The 27,500-nt window shown below is 43.4% G+C and overlaps 1 protein-coding gene across 5 annotated transcripts in view; it reads right to left on the reverse strand.

Moving 5' to 3' along the window:
• Nucleotides 1–27,500, reverse strand: part of LOC135538565 (eyes absent homolog 1-like) — a 157,548-nt gene that overhangs the window by 102,874 nt on the left and 27,174 nt on the right. For 3 of the 5 annotated variants that reach the window (XM_064964457.1, XM_064964455.1, XM_064964453.1), the window contains 3 exons: nt 25,863–25,929; nt 25,168–25,313; nt 16,932–17,054 (listed from right to left, as the gene is read on the reverse strand). In XM_064964457.1, the coding sequence (XP_064820529.1) occupies nt 16,932–17,054; nt 25,168–25,313; nt 25,863–25,929 (336 nt within the window). The remainder of the gene's footprint in view (nt 1–16,931; nt 17,055–25,167; nt 25,314–25,862; nt 25,930–27,500) is intronic. The other 2 variants (XM_064964456.1, XM_064964454.1) reach the window with 1 other exon arrangement.

Raw genomic sequence — 27,500 nt, forward strand, 5'->3', positions numbered from 1 at the left:
GTAGTGTTTTTGGGAGACTGTGGTGTTTTTTGGTCGACTGTAGTGTTTTTGGGGACTGTAGTGTTTTTTGGGGGGCTGTAGGTTTTTTTGGAGGGACTGTAGTGTTTTTGGGGACTGTAGTGGTTTTGGGGACTGTAGTGTTTCTTGGGGACTGTAGTGTTTTTGGAGGACTGTAGTGTTTTTTGGGGACTGTAGTGTTTTTGGGGGACTGTGGTGTTTTTGGTAGACTGTAGTGGTTTTGGGGGACTGTAGTGTTTTTGGGGGCTGTAGTGTTTTTGGGGGACTGTAGTGTTTTTTGGGGAACTATAGTGTTTTTTGGGTGGACTGTAGTGTTTTGGGGGGGACTGTAGTGTTTTTTGGGAGACTGTGGTGTTTTTTGGTCGACTGTAGTGTTTTTTGGGGACTGTAGTGTTTTTTGGGGGGCTGTAGGTTTTTTTGGAGGGACTGTAGTGTTTTTTGGGGGACTGTAGTGTTTTTTGGGGGACTGTAGTGTTTTTTTGGGGGACTGTAGTGTTTTTTGGGGACTGTAGTGTTTTTTGGGGGACTGTAGTATTTTTTGGGGGACTGTAGTGTTTTTTGGGGGACTGTAGTGTTTTTTGGGGACTGTATTGTTTTTTTGGGGACTGTAGTGTTTTTTGGGAGGACTGTAGTGTTTTTTGGGGGACTGTAGTGTTTTTTTGGGGGACTGTAGTGTTTTTTGGGGACTGTATTGCTTTTTTGGGGACTGTAGTGTTTTTTGGGGGGACTGTAGTGTTTTTTGGGGGACTGTAGTGTTTTTTGGGGACTGTAGTGTTTTTTTGGGGGACTGTTGTGTTTTTTGGGGACTGTATTGTTTTTTTGGGGACTGTAGTGTTTTTTTGGGGGACTGTAGTGTTTTTGGGGGACTGTAGTGTTTTTGGGAGACTGTAGTTTTTTTTGGGGGACTGTTGTGTTTTTTGGGGACTGTATTGTTTTTTTGGGGACTGTAGTGTTTTTTTGGGGGACTGTAGTGTTTTTTTGGGAACTGTCGTGTTTTTTGGGGACTGTAGTGTTTTTTGGGGACTGTAGTGTTTTTTTGGGGACTGTCGTGTTTTTGGGGGGACTGTAGTGTTTTTGGGGGACTGTAGTATTTTTGGGGACTGTAGTGTATTTTGGGGGGACTGTGATGTTTTTTTGGGGGACTGTAGTGTTTTTTGGGGACTGTAGTGTATTTTTGGGGGACTGTCATGTTTTTTTGGGGACTGTGGTGTTTTTTGGTAGACTGTAGTGGTTTTTGGGGACTGTAGTGTATTTTTGGGGGACTGTCATGTTTTTTGGGGACTGTAGTGTATTTTTGGGGGACTGTCATGTTTTTTGGGGGACTGTGGTGTTTTTTGGTAGACTGTAGTGGTTTTTGGGGACTGTAGTGTTTTTTGGGGGCTGTAGTGTTTCTTGGGGGACTGTAGTGTTTTTGGGGGAACTATAGTGTTTTTGGGTGGACTGTAGTGTTTTTGGGGGGGGACTGTAGTGTTTTTGGGAGACTGTGGTGTTTTTGGTCGACTGTAGTGTTTTTGGGGACTGTAGTGTTTTTGGGGGGCTGTAGGTTTTTTGGAGGGACTGTAGTGTTTTTGGGGACTGTAGTGGTTTTTGGGGACTGTAGTGTTTCTTGGGGACTGTAGTGTTTTTGGAGGACTGTAGTGTTTTTTGGGGACTGTAGTGTTTTTTGGGGGACTGTTGTGTTTTTTGGGGACTGTAGTGTTTTTTGGGGGACTGTAGTGTTGTTGGGGGACTGTAGTGTTTTTTGGGGGGACTGTAGTGTTTTTTGGGGACTGTATTGTTTTTTGGGTGGACTGTAGTGTTTTTTGGGTGGACTGTAGTGTTTTTTGGGGACTGTAGTGTTTTTTGGGGACTGTAGTGTTTTTGGGGGACTGTAGTGTTTTTTGGGGGACTGTAGTGTTTTTTTGGGGACTGTATTGTTTTTTTGGGGGACTGTAGTGTTTTTTGGGGACTGTAGTGTTTTTTGGGGGACTGTAGTGTTTTTGGGGGACTGTAGTGTTTTTTGGGGGGACTGTAGTGTTTTTTGGGACTGTATTGTTTTTTGGGTGGACTGTAGTGTTTTTTGGGTGGACTGTAGTGTTTTTTTGGGGACTGTAGTGTTTTTTGGGGGACTGTTGTGTTTTTTGGGGACTGTAGTGTTTTTGGGGGACTGTAGTGTTTTGGGGGACTGTAGTGTTTTTGGGGGGACTGTAGTGTTTTTTGGGACTGTATTGTTTTTTTGGGTGGACTGTAGTGTTTTTTTGGGTGGACTGTAGTGTTTTTTTGGGGACTGTAGTGTTTTTGGGGGACTGTAGTGTTTTTGGGGGACTGTAGTGTTTTTTGGGGGACTGTAGTGTTTTTTGGGGACTGTTTTGTTTTTGGGGGACTGTAGTGTTTTTTGGTGACTGTATTGTTTTTTAGGGACTGTAGTGTTTTTTTGGGGGACTGTAGTGTTTTTGGGGACTGTATTGTTTTTTTGGGGACTGTAGTGTTTTTGGGGACTGTAGTGTTTTTTGGGGACTGTAGTGTTTTTTGGGGACTGTAGTGTTTTTTTGGGGGACTGTAGTGTTTTTTGGGGACTGTCGTGTTTTTGGGGACTGTAGTGTTTTTGGGGACTGTAGTGTTTTTTTGGGGGACTGTAGTGTTTTTTGGGGACTGTATTGTTTTTGGGGACTGTAGTGTTTTGGGAGGACTGTAGTGTTTTTGGGGGACTGTAGTGTTTTTGGGGGACTGTAGTGTTTTTTGGGGACTGTATTGCTTTTTTGGGGACTGTAGTGTTTTTTGGGGGGACTGTAGTGTTTTTGGGGACTGTAGTGTTTTTTGGGGACTGTAGTGTTTTTGGGGGACTGTAGTATTTTTTGGGGGACTGTAGTGTTTTTGGGGGACTGTAGTGTTTTTTTGGGGGACTGTAGTGTTTTTGGGGACTGCAGTGTTTTTGGGGGACTGTAGTATTTTTTGGGGGACTGTAGTGTTTTTGGGGGACTGTAGTGTTTTTTTGGGGGACTGTAGTGTTTTTTGGGGACTGTATTGTTTTTTGGGGACTGTAGTGTTTTTTGGGAGGACTGTAGTGTTTTTGGGGGACTGTAGTGTTTTTTTGGGGGACTGTAGTGTTTTTGGGGACTGTATTGCTTTTTTGGGGACTGTAGTGTTTTTGGGGGGACTGTAGTGTTTTTTGGGGGACTGTAGTGTTTTTGGGGACTGTAGTGTTTTTGGGGGGACTGTTGTGTTTTTTGGGGACTGTATTGTTTTTTTGGGGACTGTAGTGTTTTTTGGGGGACTGTAGTGTTTTTTGGGGGGGACTGTAGTGTTTTTGGGAGACTGTAGTATTTTTTGGGGGACTGTAGTGTTTTTGGGGGACTGTATTGTTTTTTGGGGACTGTAGTGTTTTTTGGGGGACTGTAGTGTTTTTTTGGGAACTGTCATGTTTTTTGGGGACTGTAGTGTTTTTTGGGGACTGTAGTGTATTTTGGGGGACTGTAGTGTTTTTTGGGGGGACTGTAGTGTTTTTTGGGGGGACTGTAGTATTTTTTGGGGACTGTAGTGTATTTTGGGGGGACTGTGATGTTTTTTTGGGGGACTGTAGTGTTTTTTGGGGACTGTAGTGTATTTTCGGGGGACTGTCATGTTTTTTTGGGGACTGTGGTGTTTTTTGGTAGACTGTAGTGTATTTTTGGGGACTGTAGTGTATTTTTGGGGGACTGTCATGTTTTTTTGGGGGACTGTCATGTTTTTTGGGGGACTGTGGTGTTTTTTGGTAGACTGTAGTGGTTTTTGGGGACTGTAGTGTTTTTTGGGGGCTGTAGTGTTTCTTGGGGGACTGTAGTGTTTTTGGGGGAACTATAGTGTTTTTGGGTGGACTGTAGTGTTTTTGGGGGGGACTGTAGTGTTTTTGGGAGACTGTGGTGTTGTTTGGTCGACTGTAGTGTTTTTGGGGACTGTAGTGGTTTTTGGGGGCTGTAGGTTTTTTTGGAGGGACTGTAGTGTTTTTGGGGACTGTAGTGGTTTTGGGGACTGTAGTGTTTTTGGAGGACTGTAGTGTTTTTGGGGACTGTAGTGTTTTTGGGGGACTGTTGTGTTTTTGGGGACTGTAGTGTTTTTTGGGGACTGTAGTGTTTTTGGGGGACTGTAGTGTTTTTTGGGGGACTGTAGTGTTTTTGGGGACTGTATTGTTTTTGGGTGGACTGTAGTGTTTTTGGGTGGACTGTAGTGTTTTTGGGAACTGTAGTGTTTTTGGGGGACTGTAGTGTTTTTGGGGGACTGTAGTGTTTTTTGGGGGGACTGTAGTGTTTTTTGGGGACTGTATTGTTTTTTGGGGGGACTGTAGTGTTTTTTGGGTGGACTGTATTGTTTTTGGGGGACTGTAGTGTTTTTTAGGGACTGTAGTGTTTTTTGGGGGGACTGTAGTGTTTTTTGGGGACTGTATTGTTTTTTGTGGGGACTGTAGTGTTTTTGGGGACTGTATTGTTTTTTGGGGACTGTAGGTTTTTTTGGAGGGACTGTAGTGTTTTTTGGGGGACTGTCATGTTTTTTGGGGGGACTGTAGTGTTTTTTGGGGGGGACTGTCGTGTTTTTTTGGGGGGACTGTAGTGTTTTTTTGGGGGGACTGTCGTGTTTTTGGGGGGGACTGTAGTGTTTTTTGGGGACTGTAGTGTTTTTTGGGGACTGTAGTGTTTTTTTGGGGGACTGTAGTGTTTTTTGGGGGGACTGTAGTGTTTTTTGGGGGGACTGTAATGTGTTTTGGGGACTGTAGTGTTTTTTTGGGGGACTGTAGTGTTTTTTGGTCGACTGTAGTGTTTTTTTGCAGCATTACAGTATTGCAGTATTTAATAGATTGTTTTTTTTAAATGTTATTTTTATAAGTATAAGGTATACTATTCTACAGTATACTACAACATTATTTAGTAAGTACTACACACAATCAAGGGACTCTACTGTGTGTAGTATAGTATTCTACAGTATTCTACAGTATACTACAGTATACAAAAATCCCTGAGGTTGGAGACTTTTATCTCCCTCACGAACTTCAAGCATCTGCTATCTGAGCAGCTAACCGACCCTAGTAGAGACACTAGTAGAGACACTAATGGAGACCCTATTAGAGACCCTAGTAGAGACACTAGTAGAGCCCCTATTAGAGACCCTATTAGAGACACTAGCAGAGCCCCTATTAGAGACCCTAGTAGAGACACTAGTAGAGCCCCTATTAGAGCCCCCTAGTAGAGACACTAGTAGAGCCCCTATTAGAGACCCTAGTAGAGACACTAGTAGAGACACTATTAGAGACACTAATGGAGACCCTATTAGAGACCCTAGTAGAGACACTAGTAGAGCCCCTATTAGAGACCCTAGTAGAGACACTAGTAGAGCCCTATTAGAGACCCTAGTAGAGACCCTATTAGAGACTCTAGTAGAGACACTAGAATACCCTATTAGAGACCCTAGTAGAGACACGAGTAGAGATAGTAGAGACCCTGGGAGAAATAGTAGAGCCCCTAGTAGAGACCCTAGTAGAGACCTAGTAGAGACCTAGTAGAGACACTAGTAGAGACCCTAGTAGAGATAGTAGAGACCCTAGTAGAGATAGTAGAGACCCTAGACACTAGTGGAGATAGTAGAGACACTAGTAGAGACCCTAATGGAGACCCTAGTAGAGACACTAGTAGAGACCCTATTAGAGACACTAGTAGAGACACGAGTAGAGATAGTAGAGACCCTGGGAGAAATAGTAGAGACCCTAGTAGAGACCCTAGTAGAGCCCCTAGTAGAGACCCTAGTAGAGACCCTAGTAGAGACACTAGTAGAGATAGTAGAGACCCTAGTAGAGACACTAGTAGAGACCTAGTAGAGACACTAGTAGAGACCCTAGTAGAGTCCCTAGTAGAGACCCTAGTAGAGACACTAGTAGAGATAGTAGAGACCCTAGTAGAGACACTAGTAGAGACACTAGTAGAGATAGTAGAGACCCTAGTAGAGTCCCTAGTAGAGACCCTAGTAGAGACACTAGTAGAGATAGTAGAGACCCTAGTAGAGACACTAGTAGAGCCCCTATTAGAGACCCTAGTAGAGACACTAGTAGAGCCCCTATTAGAGCCCCTAGTAGAGACACTAGTAGAGCCCCTATTAGAGACCCTAGTAGAGACACTAGTAGAGACACTATTAGAGACACTAATGGAGACCCTATTAGAGACCCTAGTAGAGACACTAGTAGAGCCCCTATTAGAGACCCTAGTAGAGACACTAGTAGAGCCCTATTAGAGACCCTAGTAGAGACCCTATTAGAGACCCTAGTAGAGACACTAGAATACCCTATTAGAGACCCTAGTAGAGACACGAGTAGAGATAGTAGAGACCCTGGGAGAAATAGTAGAGCCCTAGTAGAGACCCTAGTAGAGACCCTAGTAGAGACCCTAGTAGAGACACTAGTAGAGACCCTAGTAGAGATAGTAGAGACCCTAGTAGAGATAGTAGAGACCCTAGACACTAGTGGAGATAGTAGAGACACTAGTAGAGACCCTAATGGAGACCCTAGTAGAGACACTAGTAGAGACCCTATTAGAGACACTAGTAGAGACACGAGTAGAGATAGTAGAGACCCTGGGAGAAATAGTAGAGACCCTAGTAGAGACCCTAGTAGAGCCCCTAGTAGAGACCCTAGTAGAGACCCTAGTAGAGACACTAGTAGAGATAGTAGAGACCCTAGTAGAGACACTAGTAGAGACCCTAGTAGAGACACTAGTAGAGACCCTAGTAGAGTCCCTAGTAGAGACCTAGTAGAGACACTAGTAGAGATAGTAGAGACCCTAGTAGAGACACTAGTAGAGACACTAGTAGAGTTGGGGGGACTGTAGTGTTTTTGGGGGACTGTAGTGTTTTTGGGGACTGTAGTGTTTTTTTGGGGACTGTTGTGTTTTTGGGGACTGTATTGTTTTTTTTTTTGGGGACTGTAGTGTTTTTTGGGGGACTGTAGTGTTTTGGGGGGACTGTAGTGTTTTTGGGAGACTGTAGTATTTTTGGGGGACTGTAGTGTTTTTGGGGGACTGTATTGTTTTTTGGGGACTGTAGTGTTTTTTTGGGGGACTGTAGTGTTTTTTTGGGAACTGTCGTGTTTTTGGGGACTGTAGTGTTTTTGGGGACTGTAGTGTATTTTGGGGGACTGTAGTGTTTTTTGGGGGGACTGTAGTGTTTTTGGGGGGACTGTAGTATTTTTTGGGGACTGTAGTGTATTTTGGGGGACTGTGATGTTTTTTGGGGGACTGTAGTGTTTTTGGGGACTGTAGTGTATTTTGGGGGACTGTCATGTTTTTTTGGGGACTGTGGTGTTTTTTGGTAGACTGTAGTGGTTTTTGGGGACTGTAGTGTATTTTTGGGGGACTGTCATGTTTTTTTTGGGGACTGTAGTGTATTTTTGGGGGACTGTCATGTTTTTGGGGGACTGTGGTGTTTTTGGTAGACTGTAGTGGTTTTGGGGACTGTAGTGTTTTTGGGGGCTGTAGTGTTTCTTGGGGGACTGTAGTGTTTTTGGGGGAACTATAGTGTTTTTGGGTGGACTGTAGTGTTTTTGGGGGGGACTGTAGTGTTTTTTGGGAGACTGTGGTGTTTTTTGGTCGACTGTAGTGTTTTTTGGGGACTGTAGTGTTTTTTGGGGGGCTGTAGGTTTTTTTGGAGGGACTGTAGTGTTTTTTGGGGACTGTAGTGGTTTTTGGGGACTGTAGTGTTTCTTGGGGGACTGTAGTGTTTTTGGAGGACTGTAGTGTTTTTTGGGGACTGTAGTGTTTTTTGGGGGACTGTTGTGTTTTTTGGGGACTGTAGTGTTTTTTGGGGGACTGTAGTGTTGTTGGGGGACTGTAGTGTTTTTTGGGGGGACTGTAGTGTTTTTTGGGGACTGTATTGTTTTTTGGGTGGACTGTAGTGTTTTTTGGGTGGACTGTAGTGTTTTTTGGGGACTGTAGTGTTTTTTGGGGGACTGTAGTGTTTTTGGGGGACTGTAGTGTTTTTTTGGGGGACTGTAGTGTTTTTTTGGGGACTGTATTGTTTTTTTGGGGGACTGTAGTGTTTTTTGGGGACTGTATTGTTTTTTTGGGGACTGTAGTGTTTTTTTGGGGGACTGTAGTGTTTTTTGGGGACTGTATTGTTTTTTTGGGGACTGTAGTGTTTTTTTGGGGACTGTAGTGTTTTTTTGGGGACTGTAGTGTTTTTTGGGGACTGTAGTGTTTTTTGGGGGGACTGTAGTGTTTTTTTGGGGACTGTCTTGTTTTTTGGGGGGACTGTGGTGTTTTTTGGTAGACTGTAGTGGTTTTTGGGGACTGTAGTGTTTTTTGGGGGCTGTAGTGTTTTGGGGGACTGTAGTGTTTTTTGGGGGAACTATAGTGTTTTTTGGGTGGACTGTAGTGTTTTTTGGGGGGGACTGTAGTGTTTTTTGGGAGACTGTGGTGTTTTTTGGTCGACTGTAGTGTTTTTGCGACTGTAGTGTTTTTTGGGGGGCTGTAGGTTTTTTTGGAGGGACTGTAGTGTTTTATGGGGACTGTAGTGGTTTTTGGGGACTGTAGTGTTTCTTGGGGGACTGTAGTGTTTTTGGAGGACTGTAGTGTTTTTTGGGGACTGTAGTGTTTTTTGGGGGACTGTTGTGTTTTTGGGGACTGTAGTGTTTTTGGGGGACTGTAGTGTTTTTGGGGGACTGTAGTGTTTTTTGGGGGACTGTAGTGTTTTTTGGGACTGTATTGTTTTTGGGTGGACTGTAGTGTTTTTTGGGTGGACTGTAGTGTTTTTGGGGACTGTAGTGTTTTTGGGGGACTGTAGTGTTTTTGGGGGACTGTAGTGTTTTTTTGGGGGACTGTAGTGTTTTTTTGGGGACTGTTTTGTTTTTTTGGGGGACTGTAGTGTTTTTTGGTGACTGTATTGTTTTTTTAGGGACTGTAGTGTTTTTTTGGGGGACTGTAGTGTTTTTGGGGACTGTATTGTTTTTTTGGGGACTGTAGTGTTTTTTTGGGGACTGTAGTGTTTTTTTGGGGACTGTAGTGTTTTTTTGGGGACTGTAGTGTTTTTTTGGGGGACTGTAGTGTTTTTTTGGGGACTGTCGTGTTTTTTGGGGACTGTAGTGTTTTTTGGGGACTGTAGTGTTTTTTTGGGGGACTGTAGTGTTTTTTGGGGACTGTATTGTTTTTTTGGGGACTGTAGTGTTTTTGGGAGGACTGTAGTGTTTTTTGGGGGACTGTAGTGTTTTTGGGGGACTGTAGTGTTTTTGGGGACTGTATTGCTTTTTGGGGACTGTAGTGTTTTTTGGGGGGACTGTAGTGTTTTTGGGGGACTGTAGTGTTTTTGGGGACTGTAGTGTTTTTGGGGGACTGTAGTATTTTTGGGGGACTGTAGTGTTTTTGGGGACTGTAGTGTTTTTTGGGGGGACTGTAGTGTTTTTGGGGACTGCAGTGTTTTTGGGGGACTGTAGTATTTTTGGGGGACTGTAGTGTTTTTTGGGGGACTGTAGTGTTTTTTGGGGGACTGTAGTGTTTTTTGGGGACTGTATTGTTTTTGGGGACTGTAGTGTTTTTGGGAGGACTGTAGTGTTTTTGGGGGACTGTAGTGTTTTTTTGGGGGACTGTAGTGTTTTTGGGGACTGTATTGCTTTTTTGGGGACTGTAGTGTTTTTTGGGGGGACTGTAGTGTTTTTTGGGGGACTGTAGTGTTTTTTGGGGACTGTAGTGTTTTTTGGGGGGACTGTTGTGTTTTTTGGGGACTGTATTGTTTTTTTGGGGACTGTAGTGTTTTTTTGGGGGACTGTAGTGTTTTTTGGGGGGACTGTAGTGTTTTTGGGAGACTGTAGTATTTTTTGGGGGACTGTAGTGTTTTTTGGGGGACTGTATTGTTTTTTTGGGGACTGTAGTGTTTTTTTGGGGGACTGTAGTGTTTTTTTGGGAACTGTCATGTTTTTTGGGGACTGTAGTGTTTTTTGGGGACTGTAGTGTATTTTGGGGGACTGTAGTGTTTTTTGGGGGGACTGTAGTGTTTTTTGGGGGGACTGTAGTATTTTTTGGGGACTGTAGTGTATTTTGGGGGGACTGTGATGTTTTTTTGGGGGACTGTAGTGTTTTTTGGGGACTGTAGTGTATTTTCGGGGGACTGTCATGTTTTTTTGGGGACTGTGGTGTTTTTTGGTAGACTGTAGTGTATTTTTGGGGACTGTAGTGTATTTTTGGGGGACTGTCATGTTTTTTTGGGGACTGTAGTGTATTTTTGGGGGACTGTCATGTTTTTTGGGGGACTGTTGTGTTTTTTTGGGGGACTGTCATGTTTTTTGGGGGACTGTGGTGTTTTTTGGTAGACTGTAGTGGTTTTTGGGGACTGTAGTGTTTTTTGGGGGCTGTAGTGTTTCTTGGGGGACTGTAGTGTTTTTTGGGTGGACTGTAGTGTTTTTGGGGGGGGGACTGTAGTGTTTTTTGGGAGACTGTGGTGTTGTTTGGTCGACTGTAGTGTTTTTTGGGGACTGTAGTGGTTTTTGGGGGCTGTAGGTTTTTTTTTTTGGAGGGACTGTAGTGTTTTTGGGGACTGTAGTGGTTTTGGGGACTGTAGTGTTTTTGGAGGACTGTAGTGTTTTTGGGGACTGTAGTGTTTTTGGGGGACTGTTGTGTTTTTTGGGGACTGTAGTGTTTTTGGGGGACTGTAGTGTTTTTGGGGGACTGTAGTGTTTTTGGGGGGACTGTAGTGTTTTTGGGGACTGTATTGTTTTTGGGTGGACTGTAGTGTTTTTTGGGTGGACTGTAGTGTTTTTGGGAACTGTAGTGTTTTTGGGGGACTGTAGTGTTTTTGGGGGACTGTAGTGTTTTTTGGGGGGACTGTAGTGTTTTTGGGGACTGTATTGTTTTTTGGGGGACTGTAGTGTTTTTGGGTGGACTGTATTGTTTTTGGGGGACTGTAGTGTTTTTTAGGGACTGTAGTGTTTTTTGGGGGGACTGTAGTGTTTTTTGGGGACTGTATTGTTTTTTGTGGGGACTGTAGTGTTTTTTGGGGACTGTATTGTTTTTTTGGGGACTGTAGGTTTTTTTGGAGGGACTGTAGTGTTTTTTTGGGGGGACTGTCATGTTTTTTGGGGGGACTGTAGTGTTTTTGGGGGGACTGTCGTGTTTTTTGGGGGGACTGTAGTGTTTTTTGGGGGACTGTCGTGTTTTTGGGGGACTGTCGTTTTTTTGGGGGGACTGTAGTGTTTTTGGGGACTGTAGTGTTTTTTGGGGACTGTAGTGTTTTTTGGGGGACTGTAGTGTTTTTTGGGGGGACTGTAGTGTTTTTTGGGGGGACTGTAATGTGTTTTGGGGACTGTAGTGTTTTTTTGGGGGACTGTAGTGTTTTTTGGTCGACTGTAGTGTTTTTTTGCAGCATTACAGTATTGCAGTATTTAATAGATTGTTTTTTTTAAATTTTATTTTTATAAGTATAAGGTATACTATTCTACAGTATACTACAACATTATTTAGTAAGTACTACACACAATCAAGGGACTCTACTGTGTGTAGTATAGTATTCTACAGTATTCTACAGTATACTACAGTATACAAAAATCCCTGAGGTTGGAGACTTTTATCTCCCTCACGAACTTCAAGCATCTGCTATCTGAGCAGCTAACCGACCCTAGTAGAGACACTAGTAGAGACACTAATGGAGACCCTATTAGAGACCCTAGTAGAGACACTAGTAGAGCCCCTATTAGAGACCCTATTAGAGACACTAGCAGAGCCCCTATTAGAGACCCTAGTAGAGACACTAGTAGAGCCCCTATTAGAGCCCCTAGTAGAGACACTAGTAGAGCCCCTATTAGAGACCCTAGTAGAGACACTAGTAGAGACACTATTAGAGACACTAATGGAGACCCTATTAGAGACCCTAGTAGAGACACTAGTAGAGCCCCTATTAGAGACCCTAGTAGAGACACTAGTAGAGCCCCTATTAGAGACCCTAGTAGAGACCCTATTAGAGACCCTAGTAGAGACACTAGAATACCCTATTAGAGACCCTAGTAGAGACACGAGTAGAGATAGTAGAGACCCTGGGAGAAATAGTAGAGCCCCTAGTAGAGACCCTAGTAGAGACCCTAGTAGAGACCCTAGTAGAGACACTAGTAGAGACCCTAGTAGAGATAGTAGAGACCCTAGTAGAGATAGTAGAGACCCTAGACACTAGTGGAGATAGTAGAGACACTAGTAGAGACCTAATGGAGACCCTAGTAGAGACACTAGTAGAGACCCTATTAGAGACACTAGTAGAGACACGAGTAGAGATAGTAGAGACCCTGGGAGAAATAGTAGAGACCCTAGTAGAGACCCTAGTAGAGCCCCTAGTAGAGACCTAGTAGAGACCCTAGTAGAGACACTAGTAGAGATAGTAGAGACCCTAGTAGAGACACTAGTAGAGACCCTAGTAGAGACACTAGTAGAGACCCTAGTAGAGTCCCTAGTAGAGACCCTAGTAGAGACACTAGTAGAGATAGTAGAGACCCTAGTAGAGACACTAGTAGAGACACTAGTAGAGATAGTAGAGACCCTAGTAGAGTCCCTAGTAGAGACCCTAGTAGAGACACTAGTAGAGATAGTAGAGACCCTAGTAGAGACACTAGTAGAGCCCCTATTAGAGACCTAGTAGAGACACTAGTAGAGCCCCTATTAGAGCCCCTAGTAGAGACACTAGTAGAGCCCCTATTAGAGACCCTAGTAGAGACACTAGTAGAGACACTATTAGAGACACTAATGGAGACCCTATTAGAGACCCTAGTAGAGACACTAGTAGAGCCCCTATTAGAGACCCTAGTAGAGACACTAGTAGAGCCCCTATTAGAGACCCTAGTAGAGACCCTATTAGAGACCCTAGTAGAGACACTAGAATACCCTATTAGAGACCCTAGTAGAGACACGAGTAGAGATAGTAGAGACCCTGGGAGAAATAGTAGAGCCCCTAGTAGAGACCCTAGTAGAGACCCTAGTAGAGACCCTAGTAGAGACACTAGTAGAGACCTAGTAGAGATAGTAGAGACCCTAGTAGAGATAGTAGAGACCCTAGACACTAGTGGAGATAGTAGAGACACTAGTAGAGACCCTAATGGAGACCCTAGTAGAGACACTAGTAGAGACCCTATTAGAGACACTAGTAGAGACACGAGTAGAGATAGTAGAGACCCTGGGAGAAATAGTAGAGACCCTAGTAGAGACCCTAGTAGAGCCCCTAGTAGAGACCCTAGTAGAGACCCTAGTAGAGACACTAGTAGAGATAGTAGAGACCCTAGTAGAGACACTAGTAGAGACCCTAGTAGAGACACTAGTAGAGACCCTAGTAGAGTCCCTAGTAGAGACCCTAGTAGAGACACTAGTAGAGATAGTAGAGACCCTAGTAGAGACACTAGTAGAGACACTAGTAGAGATAGTAGAGACCTAGTAGAGTCCCTAGTAGAGACCCTAGTAGAGACACTAGTAGAGATAGTAGAGACCCTAGTAGAGACACTAGTAGAGCCCCTATTAGAGACCCTAGTAGAGACACTAGTAGAGCCCCTATTAGAGCCCCTAGTAGAGACACTAGTAGAGCCCCTATTAGAGACCCTAGTAGAGACACTAGTAGAGACACTATTAGAGACACTAATGGAGACCCTATTAGAGACCCTAGTAGAGACACTAGTAGAGCCCCTATTAGAGACCCTAGTAGAGACACTAGTAGAGCCCCTATTAGAGACCCTAGTAGAGACCCTATTAGAGACCCTAGTAGAGACACTAGAATACCCTATTAGAGACCCTAGTAGAGACACGAGTAGAGATAGTAGAGACCCTGGGAGAAATAGTAGAGCCCCTAGTAGAGACCCTAGTAGAGACCCTAGTAGAGACCCTAGTAGAGACACTAGTAGAGACCCTAGTAGAGATAGTAGAGACCCTAGTAGAGATAGTAGAGACCCTAGACACTAGTGGAGATAGTAGAGACACTAGTAGAGACCCTAATGGAGACCCTAGTAGAGACACTAGTAGAGACCCTATTAGAGACACTAGTAGAGACACGAGTAGAGATAGTAGAGACCCTGGGAGAAATAGTAGAGACCCTAGTAGAGACCCTAGTAGAGCCCCTAGTAGAGACCCTAGTAGAGACCCTAGTAGAGACACTAGTAGAGATAGTAGAGACCCTAGTAGAGACACTAGTAGAGACCCTAGTAGAGACACTAGTAGAGACCCTAGTAGAGTCCCTAGTAGAGACCCTAGTAGAGACACTAGTAGAGATAGTAGAGACCCTAGTAGAGACACTAGTAGAGACACTAGTAGAGATAGTAGAGACCCTAGTAGAGTCCCTAGTAGAGACCCTAGTAGAGACACTAGTAGAGATAGTAGAGACCCTAGTAGAGACACTAGTAGAGACCCTAGTAGAGACCCTAGGAGAGACACTAGTGGAGACACTAGTAGAGATAGTAGAGACCCTAATAGAGACCCTAGTAGAGATAGTAGAGACCATAGTAGAGACCCTAGTAGAGACACTAGTACAGAGAGAAACATATCTCTCTCTCTCTCTCTCTCTCTCTCTCTCTCTCTAGGCTGTAGAGCTGTACAGCAGAGAGTAGGCAGGCAGGCAGGCAGGCAGGCAGGCATGTAGTATTTGGTTAAGAGGTGTGGAAAAGAGGCTTCCCCTGGCCACTCCACACATCTGCTGTTCTTTTGGCCTTATTTATTGTGAGATGCTCTGGAGGTTTTTCATCAACATGTGGAGATGTTTCTACTTCCACACGTTATTCAGTGGAGACACAAAGCTTACAGCCAGAGCTGATTCACTGCCTTCAGAAACTATTCACATCTATTGACTTATTACACATTTTGTTGTGTTTCAGCCTGAATCCAAACTTTTCTCACCAAGCTACACACAATACCCTATAATGACAGCACAGTACCCCATAATGACATCACAATAACCCCATAATGACATCACAATACCCCATAATGACATCACAATACCCCATAATGACAAAGTGAAAACAGGTTCTTAGAAATGCTTGCAAATGTATTGAAAATGAATACCGATATACACACCCCTGAGTGAATACTCTGTAGAACACGTTTGGCAGCAATTACAACTGTGAGTCTTTCTAGGTATTATTTTCAAAAAATCTTCAAGCTCTGTCAAATTGGTTGTTGATCATTGCTAGACAACCATTTTCAGTTCTTGCCACAGACAAACATAATCAAAAAATCCCCCATCAAAATCAGTCAGTTTAAGCTGGAGATCTCTGCATGAGTCTCAATCCAATGCATCTGCAGCTGAAGGTGGATGAGCTACAGTGGTGTTTGTCAGACCATGAGACATCCCAAAGACATCCCAAAGTCTTCTCACAAAGAAACATGTCTGATTGCGTATGAAAACACTTTATAGAAAGATTAAATAGAGATTTAGCAAGGCTGAGGTTAGCCAGCCTTATAGGCTACAGTTAGCTATGGTTAGCAAGGGTGATAGGCTACAGTTAGCTCTGGTTAGCCAGCCTGATAGGCTACAGTTAGCTCTGGTTAGCAAGGGTGATAGGCTACAGTTAGCTCTGGTTAGCCAGCCTTATAGGCTACAGTTAGCTCTGGTTAGCCAGCCTGATAGGCTGCAGTTAGCTCTGGTTAGCCAGGCTAGGAGAGGAGGTGAGAAGGTGAGTTAAGGAGGAGAGGAGGTTAGGAGAGGAGGTGAGGAGAGGAGATAATGAGAGGGGGAAAGGAGAGGAGGTGAGGAGAGGAGGGAAAGATAAGTTATGAGAGGAGGTGAAGAGAAGAGTTGAGGGGAAGTAAGGAGGTGAGGTGAGGAATTGAGGATAGGAGGTAAGGAGAGAAATTGAGGAGTGGAGAGGAAGAGAGGAGTTGAGGAGGTGAGGAGAGGAGGTGAGGTGGTGAGGAAAGGAGGTGAAGAGAGGAGAGGAAGATCAGAAAGGAGAGGAAGATCAGAGAGGAGAGGCTCGGAGGTGAGAAGAGGAGGTGAGGAGAGGAGGTGAGGAGAGGATTTGAGGATAGGAGTTGAGGAGAGGAATTGAGGAGTGGGGAGGAAGAGAGGAGTTGAGGAGGTGAGGAGAACAGGTGAGGAGGTGTGGAAAGGATGTGAGGAGAGGAGATTAGGAGAGGAGGTGTGGAAAGGAGGTGAGGAGAGGAGGTGAGGAGTGGAGGTGTGGAGAGGAGGTGAGGAGAGGAGGTGAGGAGAAGAGGTGAGGAGAGGAGAGGAGGTGAGGAGAAGAGGTAAGGAGAGGAGGTGTGGAAAGGAGGTGAGGAGAGGAGTTTAGGAGTTGAGGAGTTGAGGAGAGGAGGTGTGGAAAGGAGGTGAGAAGAGGAGGTGTGGAATAGAGTTGAGGAGAGGAGGTTAGGAGAGGAGATGAGGATCGGAGGTGAGGAGAGGAGGTGTGGAAAGGAGTTGAGGATCGGAGGTGAGGCGAGGAGGTGTGGAATAGAGGTGATGAGAGGAGGTTAGGAGAGGTGTTGAGGATCGTACGTGATGAGAGGAGGTTAGGAGAGGTATTGAGGATCGTAGGTGAGGAGAGGATGTGAGGAGAGGTGTTGAGGATCGGAGGATCGGAGAGGAGAGGAGTTGAGGAGAGGAGGTGTGGAATAGAGTTGAGGAGAAGAGGTTTAGGAGAGGAGGTGTGGATTAGAGTTGAGGAGAGGAGGTGAGGAGAGGAGGTGAGGAGAGGAGGTGTGGATTAGAGTTGAGGAGAGGAGGTGAGGAGAGGAGTTGGGGAGAGGAGGTGAGGAGAGGAGTTCAGGAGAGGAGTTGAGGAGAGGATTTGAGGAGAGGAGGCGTGGAGGTGAGGGGTGGAGTTGTGGAGAGGAGGTGAGCAGAGGAGGTGAGAAGTGGAGTTGTGGAGAGGAGTTGAGGAGAGGAGGTGAGGAGAGGAGGTGAGGAATTGAGGAAACGTGAGAGGAGACAAATATGAGTAGATTACAGTACACTAAATGATTATCTTTGTTCCTCACCTTGCATCTGATAGCTGTATGGAGCCTGGCCCGTCTGAGGGGTGGTGAAACCAGAGCTGTAGCTGAGGAAGCCTGTCTGTCCCGGGGATTGAGACTGGCTCAGTCCCCCCTCTGTCTTTATGCCTGCCCATAATGAACCCGAATCAGTTAGTGACACTACGTCGGTTTGATGCACACACAATTCACTGCTTTCAGACTCAATTGAGTATTTTATTAAATGCTAATAAATATAGTAAATATAGTACCATTTTTCTATATTAGTATTTTTTATTTTTTTATCTTTGATAACTTGAGATTTTAATAGTAGTTAATGTGTTTTAACAATTTTGCTAGTAAGTGTTATAACTGCTTCACTGATACAGTCATTTATCCACACTTTGGAATCAAAGGTAGTTTGGTGGTTTAAAAATTAACAGATTGAATTTATACGACACTTATACAAGAAATATGACGTACATGTTTTATTTATGAACCTTTATTTAAACTAGGCAAGTCAGTTATGAACAAATTATTATTTAAAATGACGGTCTACCACAGCCAAACCCAAACCCGGAGCTAATTGTGCGCCGCCCTACGGGACTCCTAAGCAGGTAATGACACAGCCTGGAATCAAACCAGGGTCTGTAGTGACGCCTCTAGCACTGAGATGCAGTGCCCTTAGACCGCTGTGAAACAGCCTGGAATCAAACCAGGGTCTGTAGTGACGCCTCTAGCACTGAGATGCAGTGCCCTTAGACCACTGTGATACAGCCTGGAATCAAACCAGGGTCTGTAGTGACGCCTCTAGCACTGAGATGCAGTGCCCTTAGACCACTGTGATACAGCCTGGAATCAAACCAGGGTCTGTAGTGACGCCTCTAGCATTGAGATGCAGTGCCCTTAGACCACTGTGATACAGCCTGGAATCAAACCAGGGTATGTAGTGACGCCTCTAGCACTGAGATGCCGTGCCTTAGACCACTGTGATACAGCCTGGAATCTAACCAGGGTCTGTAGTGACGCCTCTAGCACTGAGATGCAGTGCCTTAGACCGCTGTGATACAGCCTGGAATCAAACCAGGGTCTGTAGTGACGCCTCTAGCACTGAGATGCCGTGCCTTAGACCACTGTGATACAGCCTGGAATCTAACCAGGGTCTGTAGTGACGCCTCTAGCACTGAGATGCCGTGCCTTAGACCGCTGCGCCACTCGAGAGCTCACATAGTAAAGCTGTACGTTTCAATGTCTGAAAGATGGGCGATCTCTACCAATTGCACATAAGTAATAAAAACAGAACGCACTTGTTTGTTATTAGTAAACGGCCCTTCGCTGATGTGGATCAGGCCCAACATATTTCCTACGCAACGGCAGGTTTGTTAGCTTCTCGCTACCACTCGAACAGACACTGTATGTGTCTCTCAAGTGGCACCCTATTTCCTATATAGTGTACTACTTTAGTCCAGGGCCCTATGGCACCCTATTCCCTATATATTGTGCACTACTTTAGTCCAGGGCCCTATGGCACCCTATTCCCTATATATTGTGCACTACTTTAGGCCAGGGCCCTATGGCACCCTATTCCCTATATATTGTGCACTACTTTTAGACCAGAGCCCTATGGCACCCTATTCCCTATATATTGTGCACTACTTTTAGACCAGGGCCCTATGGCACCCTATTCCCTATATATTGTGCACTACTTTTAGACCAGAGCCCTATGACACCCTATTCCCTATATATTGTGCACTACTTTTAGACCAGGGCCCTATGGCACCCTATTCCCTATATATTGTGCACTACTTTTAGACCAGAGCCCTATGACACCCTATTCCCTATATATTGTGCACTACTTTTAGACCATGGCCCTATGGCACCCTATTCCCTATATATTGTGCACTACTTTTAGACCAGAGCCCTATGACACCCTATTCCCTATATATTGTGCACTACTTTTAGACCAGAGCCCTATGACACCCTATTCCCTATATATTGTGCACTACTTTTAGACCAGGGCCCTATGGCACCCTATTCCCTATATAGTGCACTACTTTTAGACCAGGGTCTATACTGCCCTACCAAGCGAAAAGGCAACAGCTGCACATAGATTGAACTGAGAAAAATATATTTTATTTGCCTTTGGGTTTCACAGAATCTTTATACAGTTAATGCTAACATGACCCCCCATTTACTGTTATTGCTAACATGACCCCCCATTTACTGTTATTGCTAACATGACCCCCCATTTACTGTTATTGCTAACATGACCCCCCATTTACTGTTATTGCTAACATGACCCCCATTTACTGTTACTGCTAACATGACCCCCCATTTACTGTTACTGCTAACATGACCCCCATTTACTGTTACTGCTAACATGACCCCCATTTACTGTTACTGCTAACATGACCCCCCATTTACTGTTACTGCTAACATGACCCCCATTTACTGTTACTGCTAACATGACCCCCATTTACTGTTACTGCTAACATGACCCCCATTTACTGTTACTGCTAACATGACCCCCATTTACTGTTACTGCTAACATGACCCCCATTTACTGTTACTGCTAACATGACCCCCATTTACTGTTACTGCTAACATGACCCCATTTACTGTTACTGCTAACATGACCCCCCATTTACTGTTACTGCTAACATGACCCCCATTTACTGTTACTGCTAACATGACCCCCATTTACTGTTACTGCTAACATGACCCCCCATTTACTGTTACTGCTAACATGACCCCCATTTACTGTTACTGCTAACATGACCCCATTTACTGTTAATGCTAACATGACCCCCATTTACTGTTACTGCTAACATGACCCCCATTTACTGTTACTGCTAACATGACCCCCATTTACTGTTACTGCTAACATGACCCCCATTTACTGTTACTGCTAACATGACCCCCATTTACTGTTACTGCTAACATGACCCCCCATTTACTGTTAATGCTAACATGACCCCCCATTTACTGTTACTGCTAACATGACCCCCATTTACTGTTACTGCTAACATGACCCCCATTTACTGTTACTGCTAACATGACCCCCATTTACTGTTACTGCTAACATGACCCCCATTTACTGTTACTGCTAACATGACCCCCATTTACTGTTACTGCTAACATGACCCCCATTTACTGTTACTGCTAACATGACCCCCATTTACTGTTACTGCTAACATGACCCCCATTTACTGTTACTGCTAACATGACCCCCCATTTACTGTTACTGCTAACATGACCCCCATTTACTGTTACTGCTAACATGACCCCCCATTTACTGTTACTGCTAACATGTTACTGCTAACATGACCCCCCATTTACTGTTACTGCTAACATGACCCCCATTTACTGTTACTGCTAACATGACCCCCATTTACTGTTACTGCTAACATGACCCCCATTTACTGTTACTGCTAACATGACCCCCATTTACTGTTACTGCTAACATGACCCCCATTTACTGTTATTGCTAACATGACCCCCCATTTACTGTTATTGCTAACATGACCCCCATTTACTGTTACTGCTAACATGACCCCCATTTACTGTTATTGCTAACATGACCCCCCATTTACTGTTACTGCTAACATGACCCCCATTTACTGTTACTGCTAACATGACCCCCATTTACTGTTACTGCTAACATGACCCCCCATTTACTGTTACTGCTAACATGACCCCCCATTTACTGTTACTGCTAACATGACCCCATTTACTGTTACTGCTAACATGACCCCCATTTACTGTTACTGCTAACATGACCCCCCATTTACTGTTACTGCTAACATGACCCCCATTTACTGTTACTGCTAACATGACCCCCATTTACTGTTACTGCTAACATGACCCCCATTTACTGTTACTGCTAACATGACCCCCCATTTACTGTTACTGCTAACATGACCCCCATTTACTGTTACTGCTAACATGACCCCCATTTACTGTTACTGCTAACATGACCCCCATTTACTGTTACTGCTAACATGACCCCCCATTTACTGTTACTGCTAACATGACCCCATTTACTGTTACTGCTAACATGACCCCATTTACTGTTACTGCTAACATGACCCCCATTTACTGTTACTGCTAACATGACCCCCATTTACTGTTACTGCTAACATGACCCCCATTTACTGTTACTGCTAACATGACCCCCATTTACTGTTACTGCTAACATGACCCCCATTTACTGTTACTGCTAACATGACCCCCATTTACTGTTATTGCTAACATGACCCCCATTTACTGTTACTGCTAACATGACCCCCATTTACTGTTATTGCTAACATGACCCCCATTTACTGTTACTGCTAACATGACCCCCATTTACTGTTATTGCTAACATGACCCCCATTTACTGTTACTGCTAACATGACCCCCCATTTACTGTTACTGCTAACATGACCCCCATTTACTGTTACTGCTAACATGACCCCATTTACTGTTACTGCTAACATGACCCCCATTTACTGTTACTGCTAACATGACCCCCATTTACTGTTACTGCTAACATGACCCCCATTTACTGTTACTGCTAACATGACCCCCATTTACTGTTACTGCTAACATGACCCCCATTTACTGTTACTGCTAACATGACCCCCATTTACTGTTACTGCTAACATGACCCCCATTTACTGTTATTGCTAACATGACCCCCATTTACTGTTACTGCTAACATGACCCCCCATTTACTGTTACTGCTAACATGACCCCCCATTTACTGTTACTGCTAACATGACCCCCATTTACTGTTACTGCTAACATGACCCCCATTTACAGTTACTGCTAACATGACCCCCATTTACTGTTACTGCTAACATGACCCCCATTTACTGTTACTGCTAACATGACCCCCATTTACTGTTACTGCTAACATGACCCCCCATTTACTGTTACTGCTAACATGACCCCCATTTACTGTTACTGCTAACATGACCTCCCATTTACTGTTATTGCTAACATGACCCCCATTTACTGTTACTGCTAACATGACCCCCCATTTACTGTTACTGCTAACATGACCCCCATTTACTGTTACTGCTAACATGACCCCCATTTACTGTTACTGCTAACATGACCCCCATTTACTGTTACTGCTAACATGACCCCCCATTTACTGTTACTGCTAACATGACCCCCCATTTTCTGATACTGCTAACATGACCCCCCATTTACTGCTAACATGACCCCCCATTTACTGTTACTGCTAACATGACCCCCATTTACTGTTACTGCTAACATGACCCCCATTTACTGTTACTGCTAACATGACCCCCATTTACTGTTATTGCTAACATGACCCCCCATTTACTGTTACTGCTAACATGACCCCCATTTACTGTTACTGCTAACATGACCCCCATTTTCTGATACTGCTAACATGACCCCCATTTACTGCTAACATGACCCCCATTTACTGTTACTGCTAACATGACCCCCATTTACTGTTACTGCTAACATGACCCCCATTTACTGTTACTGCTAACATGATCCCCATTTACTGTTACTGCTAACATGACCCCCATTTACTGTTACTGCTAACATGACCCCCATTTAGTGTTACTGCTAACATGACCCCCCATATACTGTTACTGCTAACATGACCCCCCATTTAGTGTTACTGCTAACATGACCCCCCATTTACTGCTAACATGATCCCCCATTTACTGTTACTGCTAACATGACCCCCCATTTACTGTTATTGCTAACATGACCCCCCATTTACTGTTATTGCTAACATGACCCCCCATTTACTGTTACTGCTAACATGACCCCCATTTACTGTTACTGCTAACATGACCCCCATTTACTGTTGCTGCTAACATGACCCCCATTTACTGTTACTGCTAACATGACCCCCATTTACTGTTACTGCTAACATGACCCCCATTTACTGTTACTGCTAACATGACCCCCCATTTACTGTTACTGCTAACATGACCCCCATTTACTGTTACTGCTAACATGACCCCCATTTACTCCTGAACACAAAAGAGGCAGCATACTTGTCCACGTGATTAAACATGTATTTAATGTAGCAAAAATTACATTAACTCATTTTTCGAACAAATGAGCAGCTACTGCCTTTTTTTTTTTTTTTTGCTTGGTAGGGCAGTATAGACCCTCGTCAAAAAGTAGTGCACTATATATAGGGAATAGGGTGCCATAGGTCTCTGGTCTAAACTAGTGTGCTATATAGGGAATAGGGTGCCATAGGGCTTTGGTCGAAAGTACTGTGCTATATAGGGACTAGGGTGCCATAGGGCCCTGGTCGAAAGTAGTGCACTATATAGGGACTAGGGTGCCATAGGGCCTTGGTCTAAAGTAGTGCAATATATAGGGAATAGGCTGCCATAGGGCTCTGGTCTAAAGTAGTGCACTATATAGGGAATAGGGTGCCATAGGGCTTTGGTCTAAAGTAGTGCACTATATAGGGACTAGGGTGCCATAGGGCCCTGGTCTAAAGTAGTGCACTATATAGGGAATAGGGTGCCATAGGGCCCTGGTCTAAAGTAGTGCACTATATAGGGAATAGGCTGCCATAGGGCTCTGGTCTAAAGTAGTGCACTATATAGGGAATAGGCTGCCATAGGGCTCTGGTCTAAAGTAGTGCACTATATAGGGAATAGGGTGCCATAGGGCCCTGGCCTAAAGTAGTGCACTATATAGGGAATAGGGTGCCATAGGGCCCTGGCCTAAAGTAGTGCACTATATAGGGAATAGGGTGCCATAGGGCCCTGGCCTAAAGTAGTGCACTATATAGGGAATAGGCTGCCATAGGGCTCTGGTCTAAAGTAGTGCACTATATAGGGAATAGGCTGCCATAGGGCTCTGGTCTAAAGTAGTGCACTATATAGGGAATATAGTGCAGTTCCTGGTCATATTGGATATTCTGTGGCGGTCAAAGCCCTCATAAGACTCTGGACTAATAAACAACATTGTGATGTGCTTTGCTGTTTTGTTCCTACGGTGCCTGAAGAAACCAGTTTTTTTTGTTTTTGAAATTTATATCGGTAATCTTTTTTTCCCATCTGACTGAATAGCTTGATAAGCACATTTTTGTATTTTTTTATTTTTATTTTGCAGCTTGGAAGAAATATGGTGCAGGCAACAAAACAACGCCTCAGCAATGTTCTAGGACCCGTTCTTGAGCTATCGTGGGAACAAACAATTTGTCCTGAGCTAAGCGTTTAATTGCAATACACTCCCCCCCTCCCAAGTGAAGGATTGTAAAAGCAACTAGCAATTCCAAGAGGCGACAGTCCCACAGTTACGTTACTTCTACAAACTATATTGGACTTAATTCAGCTTTAGCTAAATTGTAAATAATCATATTATGTAATGAGCGTAGTAATGTAACTGAATTAGAATTGGTTAATTGTTTTTAAATAAAGAAGAATAGTTAACTTAATAAAGTAGTGCATCTATACTGTATCTCTAATTAATACATCTATACTGTATCTCTAATTAATACAACTAATTAATAGATCTATACTGTATCTCTAATTAATACATCTATACTGTATATTTAATTAATACAACTAATTAATACATCTATACTGTATCTCTAATTAATACATCTATACTGTATCTTTAATTAATACATCTATAATGTATCTTTAATTAATACATCTATACTGTATCTTTAATTAATACATCTATAATGTATCTTTAATTAATACATCTACACTGTATCTCTAATTAATACATCTATAATGTATCTTTAATTAATACATCTATACTGTATCTTTAATTAATACATCTATAATGTATCTTTAATTAATACATCTATACTGTATCTCTAATTAATACATCTATACTGTATCTTTAATTAATACATCTATAATGTATCTTTAATTAATACATCTATAATGTATCTTTAATTAATACAAATGGGGGATGATATATATATATATATATATATATATATATATATATATATATATATATATATATATATATATATATATATATATATATATATATATATATATATATATACACACACATGGGTATCTCCATGTATTTTAGATATAGTAAATATAATCCAGATTGGCATGAGGTTGGCCTGTGTTTACCATAATAATAGTATATACAGTATACAGAATACATATCTATATACATATCTACATGTATTTCAGTCAATAAGGTATCTCCATGTAATGTAGATATATCTCTGTCTTGATGAGTACATCCATACAGCTCGTTGTTCAGAGGCATAGGATTGGCCTGTGCTTACCGTAGGCAGGGATCCCGTAGGGTTGTCCAGGCTGGGGGTAGCTAGCATAGGCTGCGGCCTGCTGCATTCCTGTGGTGTACTGTGTCTGACCGTACGCAGACATATTTTGGGATGAAGGAGTAGGGAGAATATGTGGATACGGTCTGCTATTTCAGAAAAGAAACAAGGAGAAGAGAGAGAGAGAGAGAGAGAGAGAGAGAGAGAAAATTAGAAAAAGAAGAGAGAGAGAGAGAAAAAAATAGAATAAGAAGAGAGAGAGAGAGAGAGAGAGAGAGAGAGAAAGAGAGAGAGAGAGAGAGAGAGAGAAAAAAAATTGAAAAATAAGAGAGAGAGAGAGAGAGAGGAAGAAAGAAAGAAAGAAATTAACATATTTTACTCACAAAATCATAACACAGTTTGTTCACTGACAAATTCTTTGTGATTCTGCTATATAATTTTAAAAAGTGGGCCGAAGCCCGCAAAGAGAGAAGTAGCCATGGCCTGAGCTGGTACACACTACAAAACAATGAGAAATCACAAAAATATATATATATTTTTTGCAAGATAATAATTACAACAAGTTTGTAAGTGCTGCAGACATCCAGGCAAACAAAGCAGGTAGAAAAACCTCCACATCTCGCAGCAGGATCTAATTAAAGGAACCCAATGAAGTTGACTTCTGTTTACTTTCTGAAGCAAAAGAAAAGAAACCTTACTTGGAAGGGTAAATCTGTGAGGAGAACTGCTGTGTTTGTCTTGGGCTGAAGCCACTGGTTCCAATAACTGAGTTGAAAAGAGAAGAGGAGGCAAGCACATATTTTAACATTAAAGATATGAGGTAAATATTATCATTCGCCAACAGAACTTCTGGAAAGTGTAATTGCGTTGCGTTACTCTATTTATTTCCTCAACCTTAGTTAAGGTTCAAAACGCAGAGCGCAATAATGAAGCAAAACATTCAATGCCAAGGGTTTATTCTGCTGACCGGTGAATATAGAACCTATATGGAACCCAAAAGGGGTCTACCGGGAACCGAAAGAGTTCTACCTGGAACCAAATAGGTTCTACCTGGTACCAATAGGGTTCTACATGGAACCACAAGGGTTCTACCTGCCTGGAATCAAGAGGGTTCTACCTGGAAACAATAGGGTTCTACAAGGAACCACAAGGGTTCTACCTGCCTGGAACCAAAAGGGTTCTACCTGGAATCAAAAGGGTTTTACCTGGAACCAAAAAGGGTTCTCCTATGGAGACAGCCAAAGAACAATTTTTTCAAAGAGTGTACAGTGCATATCTGTTGGTGTGGTCCTTGGTCAAAAGTAGTGCACTATATAGGGCATAGGGTGCCATTTGGGATGAACATTGCCATATGCTGTCAATCCTTTGTAGTGTCTGGTCTAAGGTAGTGCACCATATAGGGAATAGAGTGGCATTTGGAACATAAAATGTGAGATACCTATGAGAGACTGCTAGACTGGTGTAAACGCAGTATGGATGCAGTGTTCTGGGCCTGTGTTCTGGGCCTGTGTTCTGGGCCTGTGTTCTGGGTCTGTGTCCTGGGCCTGTGGTCAGGGCCTGTGTTCTGGGCCTGTGTCCTGGGCCTGTGTCCTGGGCCTGTGTTCTGGGCCTGTGTTCTGGGCCTGTGTCCTGGGCCTGTGTTCTGGGCCTGTGGTCAGGGCATGTGTTCTGGGCCTGTGTCCTGGGCCTGTGTTCTGGGCCTGTGTTCTGGGCCTGTGTTCTGGGCCTGTGGTCAGGGCCAGTGTTCTTGGCCTGTGTTCTGGGCCTGTGTTCTGGGCCTGTGTTCTGGGCCTGTGTTCTGGGCCTGTGTCCTGGGCCTGTGTTCTGGGCCTGTGTCCTGGGCCTGTGTTCTGGGCCTGTGTCCTGGGCCTGTGTTCTGGGCCTGTGTTCTGGGCCTGTGTTCTGGGCCTGTGTTCTGGGCCTGTGGTCTGGAACCCAATTACTTTTGACCAGGGCTCTATGTGAGAAGGCTTTGTCCAAAATGGCACAACATATTATGTAACAGTATGTAATTATGTAACAGTATGTAACTATGTAACTATGTAACTATGTAACTATGTAACAGTATGTAACTATGTAATTATGTAACTATGTAACTATGTAACATTATGTAACTATGTAACTGTATGTATTACATACACTATGTAACTATGTAACTATGTAACTATATGTATGACATACACTATGTAACTGTGTAACTGTGTAACTATGTAACTATGTAACTATATGTACTACATACACTATGTAACTATGTAACTATGTAACTATATGTACTACATACACTATGTAACTATGTAACTATATGTACTACATACACTAAGTAACTATGTAACTAT

This window comes from Oncorhynchus masou, unplaced genomic scaffold (assembly GCF_036934945.1).
Source record: "Oncorhynchus masou masou isolate Uvic2021 unplaced genomic scaffold, UVic_Omas_1.1 unplaced_scaffold_983, whole genome shotgun sequence".
NCBI classification, from domain to species: Eukaryota; Metazoa; Chordata; class Actinopteri; order Salmoniformes; family Salmonidae; genus Oncorhynchus; species Oncorhynchus masou.